Source organism: Diabrotica undecimpunctata, chromosome 9, assembly GCF_040954645.1.
Source record: "Diabrotica undecimpunctata isolate CICGRU chromosome 9, icDiaUnde3, whole genome shotgun sequence".
NCBI lineage: Eukaryota > Metazoa > Arthropoda > Insecta > Coleoptera > Chrysomelidae > Diabrotica > Diabrotica undecimpunctata.
Genome location: NC_092811.1, coordinates 6,921,834 through 6,942,980, shown reverse-complemented (window position 1 = coordinate 6,942,980; position 21,147 = coordinate 6,921,834). Strand labels below are relative to the sequence as shown.

The following is a 21,147-nucleotide window of genomic DNA, read 5'->3' as shown; positions in this document are numbered from 1 at the left end:
TAAGGAGAATAAAAATTGCATTAATAAATTTTCCTTTTACGGTTGAATACTCGAGACCTTTTAGTCTTTTGTTTTGTATAAACACTATTTTCTGATACTTTTCGCTTTTTTGGCGATAAATGATTCTGATTTTGTGCTGTGTTGCGGTTATCATTTATAGTAGGCCTATCACTGGGATCACTGCTTCTAGCCGGTGTTTCAAGACCAATATTATCATTAGGTTGCTGCAAATAAATAATAAATAAATTCGACCCACCACAAGATTAAAGTTACAGTACTGAGATTAGGAAGTCTCACTTCACTATGTAAGTTCCAATTCCAATTAAAATTTCAAAATAATATGCCACTTTGTTAAAAGTACGAATGTGAGACATTCGCTTGTTTACCGATCGAATATTCATATTCGTAGGTGTAGATTCGTTAAACTAAAAATAGACAACAATGACGTAAATATTGGACCTGCACATTCGCTGATTTACTGGAATATACATCTTGACAAGCCACAGCTGTTTAGTGTATTAGCTCAGATACGTAAATTTTGTACATTTGCTACTTTACCAGTTTGGTCACGATAGCTATGCGCATATTTCATAAAAATTGATCGCTCAATAGTTATTACTAAATTGATCAAAAGCAGTGATTAAATGCCTGCATCAAAGAGTGTCGCGAGCAGGCTTTTTATTTGCTTATTTCTCTGGTTTACCTGTAAACTCGTTGCATATTCGTTGCATATTATTTTAACCCGTTGAATCTTGACCGTCATAACAAGGTAATAACCCATTCAAGGTTTTGAATAAATAAGACAACACCAGAGATTATATATAGTAATATAATGGTAATATATTATAATTTTGTATTTATAATTATGTTTTAAATATACCAGCTGCATTATTATTCAGTAGTTGTGTTGGTTTGTTTAGGATCGTTTATAAAAAGGTAAATGTTGTTATCTATTATATATATACCGGTCCATAAAATTATATTTTTTTGGTTTTTTTGACAAATAGGTATAAAATAATAGTTATCTGTATTGCATGAAATAATTTTACATTTTATAAAATTTAGATAATCCTTATGGCAAAAACGTGGGGCATCCTCGTTTCTGTTTATTGATATTTACTACAAATACCTAAGTTAATTTTTCTATTCTCGGTTTACAAATTGTTGAGAGCACGAAATGTGCCTCAAACTCATAAAACGGTCGTAAATCATAGGCATTCCTGAGGTGTTTATTCATTAAATAATAATATAATGTTTTAATACTGTTATATATAATATTAATAATATTTTAATACTAATATATTTATCAAAAAAACAATTAAAACTTTTGCGGCTAATGTTGGTTATTATATTATATTAATAAAAATAAGAATTTAACCATTAACAATTTTGTAAATAAGAATACCTTATCTCTTTGGATATTTCAATACTAATCTTCGCGTTTAATCACTTTACTAGAAAACCTGGAATTCATATCCGAAGGTACTATTCGTTGCAAGATAATTAGGATGGAATTGCCCAGTTTTTTAATAATATAATGGGTATAAAGATGCCGGCTTTGGCCACGTGCCCCGTCTGTTCAGTTTATATTCGAAACTTAACTTGAAAGGGTGAAGTTATTACGAACGAAAACAATTTTTTTGTTTAGTCTCGAATATTTCTTTTGCGAATTATATGCAGTGCGTGAGTGATTTTTTATTCCATATACCTACGAACATATACGTACATTTCGCTCGTGCTCGTTTTGTTGGATTGTTTGTGATGGCTTCATCATCAACATCATCAAGTTTTACACCGGTACTGTTGCGTACGAACAGTACGCAACAGACGAACTAAATTGTGGCAAGTTTTAAAAGAATTAAATTTCCGGTGGGAGAAATCAGACCGAAAATCACTTTTGATTGACCGGGAGGAGATAATATGTTGGAGAAGAAATTATGTAAGATCCATACGAAAATTCCGGGCTGAAGGAAGGCCCAGCTTCTACCAGGATGAAACGTGGATAAACTCAGGTCATACCCTAAAAAAAATTAGGTCAGATAAAAATATATTAAGCTCCAGGCAAGCCTTTAAGGAAGGTTGGTCTACTGGTATCTCCCCACCTTCTGGTAAAGGCAATAGATTAATAATTTCTCACATTGGCAGTGAAAAAGGATTTGTTAAGCATGGTTTGTTGGAATTTCAGTCCAAAAGCACAAAAGACTATCACGTTGAGATGACAGCTGATGTTTTCGAAGAGTATTTTGAGCAGATGATTGAACACATACCACCAAATTCAATAATAGTATTAGATAATGCACCTTATCATTCACGACTAGTAGAAAGACTTCCAACGACTGCGTGGAAGAAACAGGATATTCTTGACTGGCTGCGGAATAAGTATCTGCCTTACGAAGATGGAATGGTAAAAGCAGAACTTTTAAAAATTGCCCGGCAACACAAATCTAAGTTCAAGAAATACGTAGTTGACAAAATGGCTTAAAGTCGAAACATCACAGTCCTTAGACTTCCACCCTACCACTGCGAAATAAATCCAATTAAACTCATTTGAGCACAAATGAAAAGTTATGTGGCTAGAAAAAATACGTCATATAAAATACAAGCTGTACGTGAATTGTTATACGAGTCTTTACAACATATTACAGAACAAAACTAGAATGATGCAGTAAGACATGTCATAGAAGAAGAACAAAAAATGTGTGATCTTGATAAAATAATTGATGCGACCATAGAGACACAACCGCTAATTATTAACCCTCAAGACGACTCGGATTCCGAAGTTGATCCTATTTATTTTGAATTTGAATAGTTTTCTAATCGTAATGATATATGATAAGTAATAGTAGTTGTAATCGTAAGATATTAAAGGGGAAAGGCGCAAAATGTTTGTCAAAATGTTCAATGTGTTTTAAATGTATCCATTTTTTTTTCAAATCCTGAGAAAACTAAAAAGCATTTTTGAAAAATTTAAAGGCAGAATGAAATATTTATTAGAATAAATAAAAAGTTTCTTTTGCATGCAATATTTTCAATAAAAATTATACTATATTTTCTCTTTTATTTTCACCCCTGTTACATAATGTTATGTATGGTTTTCATGTACGGATATACTTGGCAACGTTGCACTTGGCAAACGGAACCTCAAGTGACAGCGGTGACAGGACAACCACACATGACAATAGACTCAGGTTATGGACTACATGTGAACTGAAATAATGTTAATTTACACAATACTTATAAAGCTTAATAAATTAATAAAACCTATCGTAAGTAGCTTTATGTTATGTCCAACAGTCCTAAAGAGGTATACATTACACATAACATATTAAAATAAACGTTGTAGAAGTTTTCAGGGACTTTCTGCCCTCAGTAATAATGTAATCTTAGTAATAATGTAATCTTTCATTCTGCGTTTAAATTTTTCAAAAATGTTTATTAGTTTTCTCCGGATTCGAAAATAATGGATACATTTAAAACACATTGGAAATTTTGCCAGGCGACATTTGGCGCCTTTTTCCTTAATTAAATAAATGTATCTTTTACAAATGGCAAGAAACGTTTTATTAAAAAATACAATTTACATAAGTACAATTTAAAAAATATATTTATTTAGTTCAAATAAATGTTTCAACTATAATTTACTATTAAAAATTCGTCTAAATCTTTTTTTTCTCCTTCTCACACGGATATAATTTTTGTATAGCTGATTGTTAGACGTCTTTTTTTCTGATTTCTTCAGTCACCTAGTTATATCTTTTAGCTCTTGTACCTCCATATATAGAGTTCTAGTCAAAAATCCGTTCCCCCCTCGTATCTTTTGAACAGTTTTACTTGTAATAGTGAAATTTGGAGGGCGGTAATAAACAGACGTAGGCTTCTTAACTAGTCATAACAGGTGACGTAATAGTGACAGATGACGTTACAGCGAAACTGTGACAGATAATTTTTAATGGGACCTTACCTTGTTCGAAAGGTATTGAAAATACCTATTCAACCATACTAATTTTTTTTGAGTGTAAGCTCATATTGATGAATAAATTAAATATAATACTAAAATTGTAGTTTCGCATTTAATTAATAAATATTAAAACCTCCGCCTCTGGTTACTTGCCAAAAAGGTGACGTTTTTCAATTCTCTAATTGTCTTTACGTCAACGTCAAGTTTTTTGACAATTAACCAGAGGCGAACGTTAAAATATTTATTAATTAAATGCGAAACTAGTATTATTTTAATATACCTATTCAATCATACTAATTTTGTTTGGATTTAAGATGATTTTGACGAATAAACTAAATAAATACTAAAATTCTAGTTTGGCATTTAATTAATAAAAATTCTAACGTCCGTCTTTGGTTATCTGTCAAAAAAATTAACGTTTGTCAATTCTCTGGTCGTTTTTACTTTGCAAAAGCGGTTATAGCTCAATATTTAGTTTCTGTTTCTACTTAGTTTAGTCAATTTTGTAGTTATTTTTAGTTTACAAAAGCGTTTATACCTGAATATTTAGTTTCTGTTTCTGCTTATTGTAGTCAATTCAAGTTTAGTCAAGTTGTTTTTAGTTAGTTGTTCTTAGTTAATATTTAGTTTAATTATTGTTTAACGAGACGTTTAAATTTTTACAAAGGCATAATGGTACGTACTGTAGCTGACAAAGTAGCAGCTATGTTAATAATTGGTGAATGTGAAAATAATTTCCATGCAGCGGAACGTCTTTTTAGTGAGAGGTAGCCCGATCGCCCTACATCGAGAGCTTATTAATTTGAGGAAGCTTCTTAGGAAGTTTAAAGAAACAGGTAGTGTTCAAGATGTCAAACTTGTAACTCTCGGCTGAAAACTGACGTTTTTGTTTTTATGATAGTAATTTCAAACTAATGTTTTTTGGGAGTATGTTAATTAGTATCTGGAGCTGTTCTTTATTTTTTGCTAAGATCATCATATCATCTGCATACCCATTTATCACAATGATATTAAGTTTTGCTCGCTCTGGACGTTCTTCTAGCGAAGATTGGATTATATATTTAGCATATTATATTAAAAATAATTCCTGATAGATTTCGCAAGAGAAAAAAATATGATCATAATGAGCACATATTTCAAAAGAAAAGAAATACACAAGGAAACATGGATATCGTCAGATAGAAAGACTAAAAACCAAATAGACCACATGCTCAAGACCACATGCCCAAAAAGAAGAACAGCAATGTATAAAGAAGATAAGAACATACAGAGGACCAGACGCCGACTCAGATCATTACATGGTGGGCATCAAAATTAAGCAACATATAACATATACCATATACCATAAAAAGATACAAATAGAAGAGCAAACTGAGAACAAATGGGAAAACATATAAGCATAAAGCAAATAATGAACAAAGCAGCAAAAGAATGTAATAAACAAGAGAATAAAAAGAGGAAAGACTGGTTCGACATAGAGTGCCAAAAAGAAATAGAAATAAGAAAATCATTAAGGATGGAAATGATCACGAAAGAAACAACAGAGACAAAGAATAGATATAGGAAGCAAAGACAAAAAGTAAAGAGGGATCTGAGAGAAAAGAAGAGAAAACACATAGAAAATAAGCTAAAAGAAATAGAAGAGAATTACAGAAATAAAAAAATAAAAAACCTATATCAAGGTGCTAGAAATGAAAAAAAAAGGTTTCCAACAAAAACCCATATTCGTTAAAAACAAAGCAGGAAATAATATAAGCGGGGAAGCAGAAATAGCCGAAAGATGGAAAGAGTATTTTGATGAATTACTAAATGGCAATAATAAGTCAAACCAAAGAGAATGTATGGAAGCAGAAGCAAGAATCGAACACTTAGAAGACATAGAAGATAATTCACCCAGCAAAGAACAAATCGAGGAAATCATAAAAAATCTGAAAAACAACAAATCCCCTGGAAGCGATAACATAACAGCAGAGATGATGAAATATGGTGGAAAACTGCTAAATAATTGGATATACAAGATCATAAATTAGATATGGATAAAAGAACGAATACCAGAAGATTGGAAGGAAGCCATTATTTGCCCATTACACAAAAAAGGAGACAAAACAGAATGCAGTAATTACAGAGAAGTAGCGTTACTAAATACCGTATATAAAATCTTATCAAAATCCATAAAAGATAAGCTAGAAAAAGAAGTTGAAAATATAATAGGCGAATATCAGTGCGGAATTAGACGAGGGAGAAGCACAACGGACCAAGTATTCATAATCAGAGAATTACAAGCAGAAAGCTATGAACACAACTTACCAACGATAGCGCTATTCGTCGACTTCCAGCAAGCATACGATAGAATAAAAAGGAAGGAATTAAAAGAGACCCTTGAGGAACTGGGAGTTAGCAGAAAGTTACGTAACATGATACATCTTACTTTAGAGAATACAGAAAACAGAGTCAAAGTAAACAATCATGTATCGGACAAATTTATAGTAAACGAAGGATTAGGGCAGGGCGATCCTTTGTCATCATTACTCTTCAATTTATGCCTAGAAAAAATAATGCAAAATCAATAGAGAAGGACTCCTATATCATAAAAGACACCAAGTTTTGGCATTTGCGGATGATATAGTGTTGCTGGCAAGAGGAAAAAAAGAGCTACAGGAGATAGTACAGAGAATAGTAAAAGCAGCAAAGAAAATGGGACTTTACATAAATGAAACTAAAACAAAATTTATGCAGTGGACAGATCAGTTCAGGGATGGACAAAAGTTTAAGGTAGAAGTAGAAGAAAGATTATCATACGAATTCGAAATGGTAGAAAGATTTACATACCTAGGTACAATAATATCACGCAAACCTAACATTAAAGAAAAAATACAAGCTAGAATAATGGTAGGCAATAGAAGTGTACATGCTCTTAGTGGAATGTTGAAAAGCAAGTTTTTATCAAGAAAGGCAAAAATACAGTTATACAAAACAACTATACAACCAATAGTAACGTACTGCAGTGAGACATGGACAATGACAAAAAATGAACAAAATTTACTGGAGATATGGGAAAGGAAAATCCTGAGGAAGATATATGAGATCAAATGATGAGTTAAAGAAATTATATAATCAACCTAACATAATAGGAGTCATAAAGGCACAGAGACTAAGATGGCGAGGTCACTTAGAAAGGATGTCGAACACGAGGACTGCAAAAAGGGTACTGAACTACACTATAACTTTAAAAAAGAGAAAAGGAAGGCCAAAAAATAGATGGAATCAGGAGGCAGAAAAAGATATGGAAGAAATTGGACTAGAAGGCCAGAAAAGAAAAATGAATAACAAGAAAGAATGGAGAAAAATCACATATCGAGCCAGAGAAGATCTCAGTACATAAAGGAAAGCGAAAATGAAGAAAGCACAAACTTTTTAAGCCATGGGCCTCTAAGGCCTTTAGTGCTATTGTATATTAAAAATAATTGGGGAGAGAACACACCATTGACGTACTCCTCGTTCAAGCGTTCAAGAGTCACTTGCAGATGCCTTTTTATAAAAATATGCCAAGATCAGTTCTTTACATTTACCTTTAACCATCTTCACAATATACATAATCTTTATTTTACCATTCCTGAGATTTGGATACGAATCATGGACCACTCTCAACGCACATAAAAACTTTTTTGCTCATTTTTGAACGTAGAATCCTAAAATTAATATTTTGTAGCAACTGTGAAAATTTGATGTGAAGAATTTTCATGACATGTGCAGAGATTTTAAATTTGTTAAATATAAAAATATTTAAGTTGAAGCGTAGCACTGGCCATGTTACCTTCCTTGTATACCGTAGGCCCTAGATATAGCAGACTACCCTGCTATACTCCCAAAGCCGCGACAGCGGTATAAAACGGGAGACTATTATTATAAAAATATTATTCTGTTTAATATTTCATATTTTTTGTTTAAAAACATTCAAGTAGGAGTTATTATTTCTGACTTGGCTATTCACTTTTTTATACTTAGTTTTTTTTTATTTTTTATATTAACATTACTTCCTGGCTTTTTTTAAAACACCAAAAAACAAAGTTATTCAAAAAAATACTTTGTATTATTTATGGTTTTTTAATGATCATTTATACGTGTTTCAAGATATTGTATGCATGGATTGTTGTTACATTCACACCAATTAAAATAAAACAAAAGGGGTCGTGATCAATGTAAAGCTTACGCAATTTCATGAAAACTAACAAAATCCACCAAAAAAAAATGTGTTAGTGCCGTGGCGTTATTGGCAACATTGTAATCCACGCCTTAGCAAGTTGCAAATGGCATTATAAAACATCATATCCCATATTTTAGAAAAAGGCGATAAAAACAGTATACATCAATTTTTATATATCTAATAAACATTGCTAAAAGAGAAGAAGGTACATTACCAAAATGGTATAGTATTCCCAATCAAAAGAATGTTTTTTGTTGATGGGTGAAAGTTAAAATTGGATAAATGGCTATTAAACATTCTGAGGATTAGTTTATTTTTACAAGCACCAGGTAAGAACAGCACCTAATTATACCAAACTTTTGTTAGTAAATACAAACTCGATACTATTTTGTACATTTTGTTTTTGTACTTAAATTACCTTTAAATCTTAACCAACATTAGTGTTATATTTATATACTGTATATAATTTAAAATCATTAAAACTCTTAACTCTTATCATTGCATTCCTAAAAGTTGCTTTATTTTATAAAAAAAAAAATTATTTAAAAAAAATAAAAAAAAGAATATTTTGATATTCTCAAAAAAACTTTAGTTCAGCTAAAATTAGAGGACAAGCCGCAACTCGTGTGGAATATGCACGAAACATCCATTTCTCACGTCCCCAAAAAAACCAAAGTCGTGGGAGCTAAAGGTAAACCAAGTTCCAGAACTACTTCGGGTCCTGGAAGAGAAAACACCATGGTTATTTCAGCAGTGTCTACATCAGGGACCAAAGCACCACCACTAATCGTATTCAAGGGAAAAAATATTTGGGATCCCTGGCTACCAGATAACAAGAACTCATTCCGGGAACTGCTTATGCAGCCAGTCCCAATGGATATATAGAGAGTGGCGTATTTTTTAATTATTTTAAAAAAACGTTTATTCCCGCGTTAGGAGAAAATTGGCCGGTACTGTTGATAGATGACGGTCATAGTACCCCTATTAGTATTGAACTAGTTGCATTAGCACCACAGAATGATATCACAATCATCAAACTTTCTCTGAAGCCTTTGGATTCAGCCGTATTTAAGTCTCTAAAAGACGCTTGGGACCAACAACTCGTAACCTGGCAAAGACATAATACTGGTCTAAAATTACAAAAAAAAGAGTTTTCTCTGACGATAGGCACTACATGGAAAAACGTAAGCGTAGAAATTATCAAAAACGGGTTTAGAAAAGCTAGTATATATCTATTTAACCCTCATGTCATACCAGAGGAAAAATACTACCCTGAAAGCCTAAGAAGATGGAAAGAACAAAAGAGCTTAGAAGACCAAATAATAGTTGTAGCTGAAACCGCAAATACTAATACGGATGCTATTACCGCCGGCAATATTGATCAATCGGTAAATAAAGACCAGATTGTGAAAAACCATACAACCAATATTTCTGATGCAACTCCAAATAGTAGTTCTTTAAAAATAAGTTTTTAGGAGCTGCTATTAAACGCTGTTAGACATAACACTGATAACAAGATTGAAAATAAATGAAAAATTTGCTTTTTAAGATATAAAAAGAGTAGTACCATGTGATGGGTAGCTCTTTAGGGGCAACAGACTCAGTAAAACACAGGTTTGAAATAAAGATAAATCTATTGATTTAGTATATATACAATAAATAAAAATAAAATGAATTCTACGTCCCCATCTGGGTCCCGCGATGAATGAGTTCCCCGGCGAACTATAAAAGAAAAGAAACTAATTATTACTAATAAAGAAATGAAATAGCGGACCCACGGTAACGTTCAATACATAATACCGGTGGGTTCCGCTTGGTTAAGGACAGAGTATGATCCTCAATACGGAAATCTCTCTGTCCGGGTTGGCTCGCAGGTTCACTACACCGGCGAGTCAGGGAGCCTAGCCTTCGATGCGCATCGCCCCGCCTCGAATTTTCCCATTGGCTCTTGGCCTGGAAATCCCTATTTATCGCTCGAACAGCGCATATAAATACTGGCGATTTTCAGGTCAGCCAGGTCAGTCCCTCACGGGCTCTCCGAGAGCTTAGTGCTCTCGGGGTTCTGCTTCCTGCATTTATTTTCCATACTCTGTGGCCGAGAATTGTTTCAACTTAACTTGGTGTTTTTATTTCGACGAAGAAATTGTCATGTAAGAAATATCTTGCCTTTTTCAAGGCAAGACACCGAAGATAAATATTTTCCAAGTCCATAACCCGAAAATGGACTTAAGTAGAGGAGCTCTCGACAGTATATTCGAAGCCCTCTACAGAGCTTCGTCGTAGAAGTGGATACGCAAATATTGAAACTCCCACGGTTCGAACTGTTAAACGATCAGAACATCGTTACAACCAAACACCTTTTTTTGGCCTGATATAGAAGACACGGAATTTTAAATTGTTTTCACTTGCCCCAAAAATAACACACGCTGTTGTAAGCTAAAGTCCATTGTCAAACTTACCCCAAATTGACGAGAAAACCATGAACCATGGATACTTAAAAAAAAATTTAACATAATTTCCACATCTGATGTTACCAACGTGCCCAAATTTAAGTATATGTAGTAAAGTCCGTAAGCATTCTAGGAAAAAAATATCATGACTTAAAACATCTCCTAAATCATGCAAAATATGTCATAAAAATCATCTAACTGAAAACTAGTTCACACTTCGACGGGTTCACCTTACATCAGTCGTTGATTTTGCTGTTAATTTTAGGACCTCAAAAATATTCAAAAAAGTTTGACACTGCTACCCCCGGGTTTCGACCTAAAACCCCCCTCGTAGGGAAGGAAAACGGTGGTTATACATGGCCGTAAATATTACAAAAAATCGATGGATAGGATCTCAATATTTAAATAAGATATCTCAGTTTTATTGCCTTTTTATTTATCTTTTTTGTTTATAAATAAAGTATCAAACTTTTCTAGTACCATATTGGCTGAACATTTGTAGGAAATATGAGTGGCAGTTTCAAGTTTTTAGAAAAATTTACGACAAAATTAAATTTTGGGAAAAGTATTACTTTAAAGAGACATTCCTATCAACTAAAAAGGTAAGTACCTTTGCGATGTATAAAAAGTTTATTTAAAAGTATCTTCTTCCATTTTCATTTAAGACAAATTGTCGGTTTTATCTTTATTCATCAACCCGTCTCAGTTGAGGCCATCTCTTCACTCTTCCTTCTTCATTATTATTAATTTTTAATTCTGCTCTTTCGTTTTTTTTAAGTTTTAATACATATTCTCTCTCTCTCTCTCTCTGTCTGTCTCTATTTTCGTTTCTTCATAATTGAGGATTATGAATTTTTCCAATACTCCCAACAAATTACTTAGAAGAATTTCGTAGAATGAGAAAGGGTGGAAGATCAAGAGCTTGGTCCTCTTTCTCTTCATCCCGGAACGCTTCCTGAGTTAATTAATCTACCTAAATTATCATCAGCTCTGCGAACCACGTAGCCAAAGAACTGTAGAATTTGCTGCAAACATGTTGTGGACAGCCTTTTTTTAATGTCAAGTTGACTTGAAGAAGGGAAGCGTTTGTCCAAGGTATGCGCAGCATTCTTATAACACATCTCAAACATTCATTGGTGTTCTTGTGCGCAAAAGTCCAAGTTTCTGCCTCGTATCGAAATATTGAGAATACAAGAGCATTGAAAAGGCTCGTCTTTCCAAACTTTAGTTAGGCTTTTCGCCACACCAATGCGTCTCCAAACTTCTGCCTCGCAGTTGCCATTGTTAAGTATACTAGATTCTAAAATCTATCTACTATATACTTGATTCGAAAATGTATCTACTATCTGGTATTCCTGCCAGTGGTTACTCAGATGAATATTGTTGACTAGATCTATCACCAATATTTTCGTCTTCTTTATTAATTTTAAGACCAACTTTAATGTTTTTCCACTGAACTTTTCTCAGGAGATCTAACATTTCTTGTTCATTTTATGTTGTAAGTATATTGTCATATACAGGGATGAGTGCCTTAAGAACCGGCAAAATAACGCAAAAGATAGAAAACATAATACGTTGTGAAATAAAAAGAGATGAAAGTAGTTAAGGTGAGAAATTATCGATATAAACCTATAATTTACTTTACATTACATTAGAATTATCGAAAATTTCCTACCTTTAGACGTTAGCTTATGAGCTGGTTGACTTCAGTCACAGTAATACGTACCACGTAATGTAAGTAAAAACAGTTTAAGTAGGAGTATTTTTTTATCCAAAATTAAACTATTGATCAATAATAAACTATGATTTGAGACGTCGCATACACTCTTCTCAATACAGAATTATCATAGCTTGTTATTCTGTATTCGTCAACACAGAATTAATTATCAAATTACTACTAATTAAACTGTTTATTTAAATTTGCTTTATTGCCTTCAATTAGTTTTTACTTAATGCGAAATTTAAAAAATGTTAATGTTCGACGTCAAACTTGTAATATTATGACTGAAGTCAACTAGCTCATAAGCTAACGTCTAAAGGTTGGAAACTATCGATAGTCCTAATATAATGTAATTTAAATTAGAGGTTTCTATCGACAGTTTCCCACCTCTACTACTTTCATCTCTTTTTATTTCACAACGTATTATGTTTTCTATCTTTTGCGTTATTTTGCCGGTTCTTAAGGCACTCATCACTGTATACACCGTTACACCATCGACATATCCTTCTAAAGCTATCCTTATAACACCTTCTTCATCTACTATGTCCTTTCAGAAAGTTGGTAACCATGATAGATACCTTAATTTTATTCACTAGATCAGCAAATATAAATTGTGTTGATAAAGGAATATCATTGAACAGTACAAAAGATTTTGGATAGATAAAGCAATAAATTCCAGATACATAGTAATAAATTGTTAATCTTGAGTTTGGATCCAAATAACTCAGCAGCATCATAGGAAAGATCATGATCTCTCATCAAATTATTTATCTTTACTGGGAGAACAATTTAGGTCTAGTGTCATCTTCTCAAAGTCAGAATTTCTCGAGTCCCGAGATCCTCAGATTGTACTTCACCTTCATCTGCATCTGTTATCTCCCCTAACGTAGCAGCGGACTCAGGTACAGGTGTTTCTGCATTATAAGGAGGAAGACGAATAGATGAGGAGCAATTTGAGGATAAAATGGAAAGCTTTGATTTTGAGTTGAATTTTTGGCGTCACACGAGCAGGCGCCACTTTAATTGTGGCTTATTCCCATTTAAATAGTAATTACTTTAAAATGCCACAAGAAAATAGCTTCAGAACAGTTTTATTAAAGAAGCCGAAACTTTGTCTTCCCCATTACGTTTTAGACCAAAATATTGGTTAATTTTATGACTATCTTTATTTTTGTTATTTCTAGTATATTAGTAGTATTTTAGTTTTAATATTGCTGATCTAGTTTTGGCAATATATGTCAAGATAACAAAAAAAAACTTTCCAGGTAGTAATAAATTATTATTCTTGAGTTTCATCATCATCGAAAAGACTATAGTCTCTCACCAAATAATTTAACTTTCCAATTTTGGTCTAGTATTTGAATCCTGCTCGTCGTCAGGTTGTACTTCACCTTCATCTGAGTCTGTTATCTCTTTTAAGGTAGCAGTGGGCTTTGTTGCAAGTGTTTCTGCATTATAAGGAAGAGGGTGAATAGTTGAGGAGAGATTTGGGGATGAAATGGAATGCTTTGATTTTTAGTTGAACCTTTTCAGATCACTTGAGCTAACTTGGCAGTCGTCCCTATGGTTTCTTTGCTCTTATCATTCTATAGGTACCCCAAAGCGGAAACTTTTCCAGAAAGATCCTCTACACATCTTTTGCAAACTTCTTTGTGAGAACTCAAACCTTTTCTCGGTTATCAAGATGTCGTCCAAATTATGTAAAATGTACAATCTACGCAAAATATGTCATATTGGGTTGAGGATTTAACACTAAGTATTCGTCACAGATATAATAAAAAGAGTCATGTGACTTTTGGGCTTTTGCGAGGATAAGTTTCGGAATTATTACGTTAAAAAAATTATAATAATGCCAACGTGGTAACACAGAAGAGTCACAGTACACAAACTCAAATATATTGTCAAAAATAAGCTGAGTTGATATTATCTTTATCAATGATCTTTAATGCAATTTAAAGTTTGAATGTATAACTACAGCATTCGATATTCTGTACGTTTAAGAACGCTAATACAAGGAAAAAAGTGGCTAACTTTGCAATTCGTGTTTTGTGCAATTGTTATTTTATTTTAAGGCACCAATCTACAATTTCTCATTTACAATCCAACATAACTGATAATGAGTTCGTATCGCCAGCAGTTAATATATTTCCAATATTCATCAAAGACCTTACTGAAAATTCCGTTTTCGAGAAAGAACCTGATTTCAAGATGAGATATCAAAGAATGATAGAGTATTCTTTACTAGTTGGAAATAAGGAAGTACCTTGCATGACAGTCATGTGTTATAAAACCTTAGAAAGACCAGAGAAACTGAATGAAGAAACTATTAACCAGGCGTACTTACTTGGATGGTTAGGAGAAATGGTAAGTTATTTCAAAATTATCATTGTAATTATATACACTTATATCCGCATTGCAAAAGCTAAATACACCTTCAAACGGATAAGGTAGGTCAAAATAGATCTCAAAATTTGATTATATCGGAGAATACTGAAGGTACCGTGGACTGAATGAGTCACAAATGAGAGGATCCTCAAAAGAATGAAGAGTTTCGACATCCTTCCTACAAGTCATCCTGCAAGAAAAAATATTTGGAGAGCGTGGTCCAGCGCTGGGTATCAAACCTGGCCTATGTGCTGCTTTTACGAGCTGATGCAGACAAGATAAACAGACAAATCAAGATAGGCATGAAGTGATTACTGGATTCAAAGCAGTAAAACAATACTTTTAATAATAAGAATCTTGATAGCCAATGGCCATTACAATACAATAATAAACAACATCAAGTGAACTCTATTGACTTATTCTATAGTTATAATCTGACGTGAAATATGTCACTTTTAAAATCAAGCGGGAATTGTGGTATTTTAACACCTCCCCTCAATTCCGCCAAAATAACTTAAAACTAATTATTAAACAATATTATCAGAAAAGTATCAATCACTATCGATAGTAATACTACAGATACCTATACAGCCTCTAAAATTTTTGAACTTAACACAAGATAATGCTTTTGTCATCATATCAACACACTGATGTTCGCTGGGTACATATACCAGTTTAATTTTATTCTCAAAAACACAATCTCTAATAAAGTGATGACGAACATCTATGTGTTTAGATCGTTTTGTTTCTAAAGTGCAAGCAATCTTTATGCATGACTGATTGTCTTCAAATATCACTATTGGATCAACAATTTTACAAATCATATCCTCTAGTAACTGTTTAAGAAAGAGACACTCAGTTATACAGTATGACAAAGTAACATATTCTGCCACAGTACTAGAAATTGCTACAACTGACTGTTTCTTTAATTTGAAGAAAATAATATTAGGGGAGAGGTGGGTACAGTGACACAGAAAAATTTGAATTTCAGTCATCGCTAGACCATTAATAGGATTTTACTTGCAAATATCAATTTGGACGTGTTATTGTGTTGCAAATACATCATGAATGACTACATTGCTATAAATTAAGAAAACAAATAGATTTAAAAAAAAAGTCTGAAACTTTGCATTGTGTCAGTGTTCCCTGGTATGAAGGGTACACTGACACAAAGACATTTTTCAACTGTAATATGTAAGTATTATTATTTAGGACTAATTAAACAATAAAAACGTATCTTTATTATTGATCTATAGAAAAATATTATAAATGCTTGTTGTTTTCTATGAAATCAAGTCCGTTTTAACATTAGGAAAAAAGTGTCGACCCCTGCTAATTTTTGGATGGTCCAAAATTTTTATAATCTGGTTGTTGAATATAACACCAATGTCTGTGACACATGGAAACACAAAGCATGTGACATTTTTTGAATTTTTACGTAAAAAACTGACTTCCATCGTACCAATGGTGTTTATCACCACAACTTTCCCAATATAATATTTTTCGATTTCTTTATTGGAATGGGCTTCATATTTGAGTCTCACTAATAAGAAATCATTGATCTTAATGTCGCAAATTTTGGCTGGATCTAATGTCAAATCACATAGGTCTTCATCATCACTATCTGAAAATATGACGTGTCAGAATTATGGAGACTATAAGTTTTACCATCTTCGTCTTCCGACTCAATAACATCATCATTGTTTTTAATGTCTTCTGAGATTATGCTTCTTTTAACTGTTTTCGCTTTTTTGGCTCTATTACTTTCAATTTCGTTTTTCTCTGGAGTGTCAGTAGCAATCATAGTCTTGCCTTTTTTTCTTCTAGTTTTAACCGAAATTGTCAGACTTTTTTTTGGATATTCACGAATAGCTGATGGACTTACAAATGTCAATTTTCTTCCACTTGTGGATGAAGGTGACAATTTCTGTAATGGAGTTACGTCCTGGTTCTTGATAGAGTTATCTGTGGTACCTCCTGTCGAGGTAGATGGTTTTGGATCAATATTTGGTGAATTAACTAATGGTCGTTCTGTAACTTGGCTTGCGAAATAATCATCATCATTAAATACGTGACGGTCAAAGGGAAATATTCCAGTTTTTTTAAAAGCTGCCGATATATTTACAGGTGTCATAGATCTGGGGTAAGCGAGTCCCACAAATGATGCTACATGGTAGATTGTCACAGGTGTGCCCGGATTAGCTTTTTCCCACTAACTTAAAGCATCGTTGTAAAATATATGAAACGGTTTTAGCAGACCCACATCTAATGGTTGCAACCGATGGGTGCAATGAGGAGGCACAGTCAAAACAGTGACCCCATTATCTTTGCACAGAATGATAGCTTCAAGAGATATATGGCTCTCATGGTTGTCCATGATTAATAGTGAAGGGTTAGCTTTTGAACTACAAGTATGTTTAATGAAATGTTTTAAAACTTCAATAAAACATTCTGTGTTCATCCATCCTGCTTTCGTAGCCAAGCCTAACGTCCCACATGGCGCTCCTGCCAACATATGGCTTTTAAAATGGACTCTCGGAAATACCATTACGGGTGGGATTGCACTTCCATTTGCACTTACAATGCAGCATGTGGTAACAAGTGTACCTCTTTCACTGCTTTGAATTTTAGACACTTGTCTAGTGCCTTTTTTGGCTAGCACCTTTGTCGAATTGTTTTGAACTGTCAAAGTTCCGGTTTCGTCTAAATTGTAAATTCTGAATCCATTTGAAAAATTTGGATGTCGCTGCAAAACTATTTCCAACTTATTAAAAAATAAGTTTACATTTTCTTTATTGAATCCTGCTGCTCTTGCTAGACTACATCCCTCTGGAGTTCTTAAGGATATTGTACGATGTCTATGGCGAAATCCTTTATACCAGTCGACTGAAGCTTTTTTTTCCTCCTCCCAATTTTTTGGAATTTTTAATTTATTTGCTTTCGCTAAGTCATATGAAAGTTTGCGACAATCGGTAATTGTTAAACTGTAAAACATTTTTGAACACGTTATGATATAATCAACGAGAGCTTCCTCTAGTTCCAAAGAAAATATTTGGTTTATTTTATAGTTAGGAGCCATTCGGCATTCGGGATCATCTCTGTATTTCTTTACGTATCTGCTTACGGTTTTAAAGCTTAAGTTTTTCTCTCTAGCAGCTTGACGAATTGATATACCACTGATAACTAGATTGACTGCTTCCCTCATAGAATCTTCATTGAATCTACCCACTGTCTTATCCGTTTTCTTCTGACGTACCATCTGTAATGTAAATTCATAATTAACAAAAGCTTCTTAGACCCTAATATGATTTTCTAGCACTCATTTGCTGTCAAGATTTTATGAAATTCACAAGAAGGGTACAGTGACACATCGTGTCACTGTTCCCTATCAATATTCGTGTCACTGTACCCACAATGCTGTTTTATACAAAAATTTGTAAATTTTTTGTTAATCTACAAAGATTTTAAAGAAATTTTGTTGCTATTACTTACATTTTATACGACTTTTTTACGACCCAGAACACAATCCAATAATTCAGGTTTGTTTCCTCGTAGTAAACAACTAAAAACACCCTTGACAAAATACTTCTGCACTAACAAAACACAAACATGCGATTTTCTCCAAACACAACAGATTCTGTCAACTTTTTATAAGACAAGTAGTATTCTTATTATACCAACTGTAAAATTCCACAATATCACCAACTTGCTAACATATTTTCTACTAGGATTTTAAATGTGTCACTGTTCCCTGTGTGTCACTGTTCCCGCCTCTCCCCTACTATTAAAATTCAATACAAATCCACTTACACTTCTCCGATTAATAATATTGTAAGCAAACTCAAAGTCTACAAAAGCATTAATATTTATGACAGTATTATTAAATTTTACATATAATTTTCAGTTTTCTTTAAACTTAGCAGATTATATTCCAATTCATTGCACTGTAAAATATCTTTCAGATTGAGTTTAACACCAACTTTACTTAAACCATGTAAATTGCCACTCTTTTCAGCTTTTATGGTTACACATTGCTTTGTCACACTAATATTATGAGCTACAGTTTTAATTTCCGTTAAAAACTTCCTGGAACTGCATTTATCAAATGATTTGTGGCACCAGAGTCTATTATAAAGTCAATGCTTTTGTTTATATTTTTATCATATTGTTCTGAAACTATTTCCTTGTGGCATTTTAAAGTAATTACTATTTAAATGGGAATAAGCCACAATTAAAGGTTAAAGTACGTTTACTGACGTTTCAATTTCCACTTCGGAAATCGTTCTCAAAATACAAATATTAGTAAATTAAAACAAAATTTGTTTAATACTTACAATACAATAACGAACAACATCAAGTGAACTCTACTGACTTATTCTGTAGTTACAATTTGACATGACCTATGTCACTTTTAAAATCAAGCGGAAATTGTGGTATTTTAACAAGGCACACCAAGAAGATATCCTCCTCCTCTGTCCTAATCCCTTGTTGATAGAAACTCTGGCTATTTTTCTTAGTGTCATGTGCAAGTTGGCAGTCCTTGACATATGAGTGTTTTCCTTTTTGGAGTTTTCTTTTTGCCTAGCATTTTTCTTTACCGCCTAATTAAATACGTTCATATAATTTTAAATCTTTTGCAGATCCAAAGCATAATGTATATGGCTAGCGACAAAATTAACAATGTAGAAACTCGGAACAACTCAAAAACATGGCACTCACTAGATGACGTAGGACTCCTTGTAGCAAACGACACGTGTCTTTTACAAACCTCCATATTCATACTACTCAAAAAGTACTTCAAGGACCATCCAAACTACCCTCGATTCATCGAATTATTTCATTCTTGTCTCTACACGACTTTTCAAGGACATAACTTGGAATTAATTAGTAAGGACATAAATGGGTTTCATATGAATGTTATTGAAAGGATAGCCAAGTATAAAATAGCTACTGGTTGCTTTAATTGGCCTCTTAAATGCGCTGTTTATTTAGCAAACTTAGATCCTACACATTATTTAGATCAAGGAAGGAATATTATTGAAGAAATTGCTGTTTACAAGAAAATTAAGGTGAGTAAAATTACAGAATTTTAAACATATTATTTCTATCATTTTCCTTTTTTCTTTCTTTAAGTACCTTATTCTTCAGAAAACTTAATTATATCGAAATAAAGAAGGTATTATAATGTGCTTTTTAATGTTTATTATATAATATGTATACACCTAACATTTTGTTACTTTTTTTAGGCCGACTTTTTGGATTCATTTGGAAATCATCCTCAGCACGTTAACATCAAACAAGGTTACTGTTCGTGGTTGGCGGTAAAATTGTTAGAAACTTGTAACTCAAATCAGCAAACTAGTTTTAAGGAAAATTATGGAAAGATTGGAGAAAACTCAATCGACGAAGTGATTTCATTGTATAATGCCGTCAAATTGCCAGTTTTGTTTGAGACGTACAAGATTAAGAAAAATGTAGATATTACGAAAAAGATTGGATTGATAGAGGATGAAGATGTTAAAAGATGTTTGACCAACTTTTGGAATCAGACGTTCTAAATAATTAAGATCTAGCTTTTAAATGGTTACTACTTGAATTTATTTTGCTGTTATCGTTCCATCCAAAATAAAACACATTTTCTTTTATATAAATACACACTTTGATCTTTTATTGGCATGCTTTGATGTTTGCCGCCAGATGTTTGCCACAATTACGTGGCTAATCTAATATGGCGGCTGTCAACTGTCAACAATTAGCCAAACTAACTATACGGCTCTCATATGTCAACACATGCTCAAATTTTTTTATATCATTTACGTTTTTATTTAGTATTATTCGGACTATGCATTATTGGAAACAATGTGATATGTTAGTTGTAAATAGATTTCTACAGATACAAACGATGTTGGACACTTTGGTTGCCCAAATTCAGCAATTCTTTTAAAGAAAGACGATAAATCAGGTTGAGCCTTGATCTTGAATACTAATAAAAGACACGGAAGCTACAGAATACTGTCAAAAGCAGTAAAATTCATCAGTAGTTAGGAAGCTACATGACTTTTGGAATACATCAAAGCAGTGATGAAAGTTACGGTGAATAAGATCTCATAGCACCTTTGAACGCCCAAAAGATTAAGAAAAATAATAAATTTGTTTTAATCTAAATAAAAAAAGACAAAGAGGTTTTGATCAATTGTTAGCCAGATTGCGTTAAATTCGGGTCGCACTTTGAGGTTAACTAAAAAGCATCAAATCAGCAGGAGAGCATTGGGATCAGTATATGACAATTGCTTGTCAATAAATTTTGCTTGACAATTGTTTGTTATTAATTATTAATTTTTGACAAACAAAAAAATTGTGTTAGGTACTTGGTTTTCGGCTGAAAATTCAGCAGTTACTGCTGTTTACCATAATAATCAAGTTGTTTTCT

General features: G+C 32.9%; 2 protein-coding genes across 5 annotated transcripts; one reads left to right on the top strand and one right to left on the bottom strand.

The window, feature by feature from the left end:
* The first annotated feature begins 589 nt into the window (after positions 1-589).
* LOC140450121 (uncharacterized) lies at positions 590-20,357 on the top strand. Of its 4 annotated transcripts, XM_072543560.1 has the most exons (6): positions 590-769; positions 8,300-8,491; positions 11,090-11,214; positions 14,405-14,696; positions 19,358-19,786; positions 19,964-20,357. In XM_072543560.1, the coding sequence occupies exons 3-6, from the start codon at positions 11,120-11,122 to the stop codon at positions 20,273-20,275; spliced, it is 1,128 nt and encodes a 375-aa protein (XP_072399661.1). In that variant the 5' UTR covers positions 590-769; positions 8,300-8,491; positions 11,090-11,119; the 3' UTR covers positions 20,276-20,357. The 4 variants fall into 4 exon arrangements, with proteins under 4 accessions (XP_072399661.1, XP_072399660.1, XP_072399658.1 ...); XM_072543559.1 differs by lacking the exon at positions 8,300-8,491; XM_072543557.1 differs by lacking the exons at positions 590-769; positions 8,300-8,491 and adding an exon at positions 902-936.
* On the bottom strand, positions 16,916-19,077 carry LOC140450120 (uncharacterized). Its single transcript, XM_072543556.1, has 2 exons — positions 19,052-19,077; positions 16,916-17,976 (listed from the first exon to the last, which is right to left on the bottom strand). The coding sequence occupies exon 2, from the start codon at positions 17,974-17,976 to the stop codon at positions 16,930-16,932; it is 1,047 nt and encodes a 348-aa protein (XP_072399657.1). The 5' UTR covers positions 19,052-19,077; the 3' UTR covers positions 16,916-16,929.
* Positions 20,358-21,147: the final 790 nt, after the last annotated feature.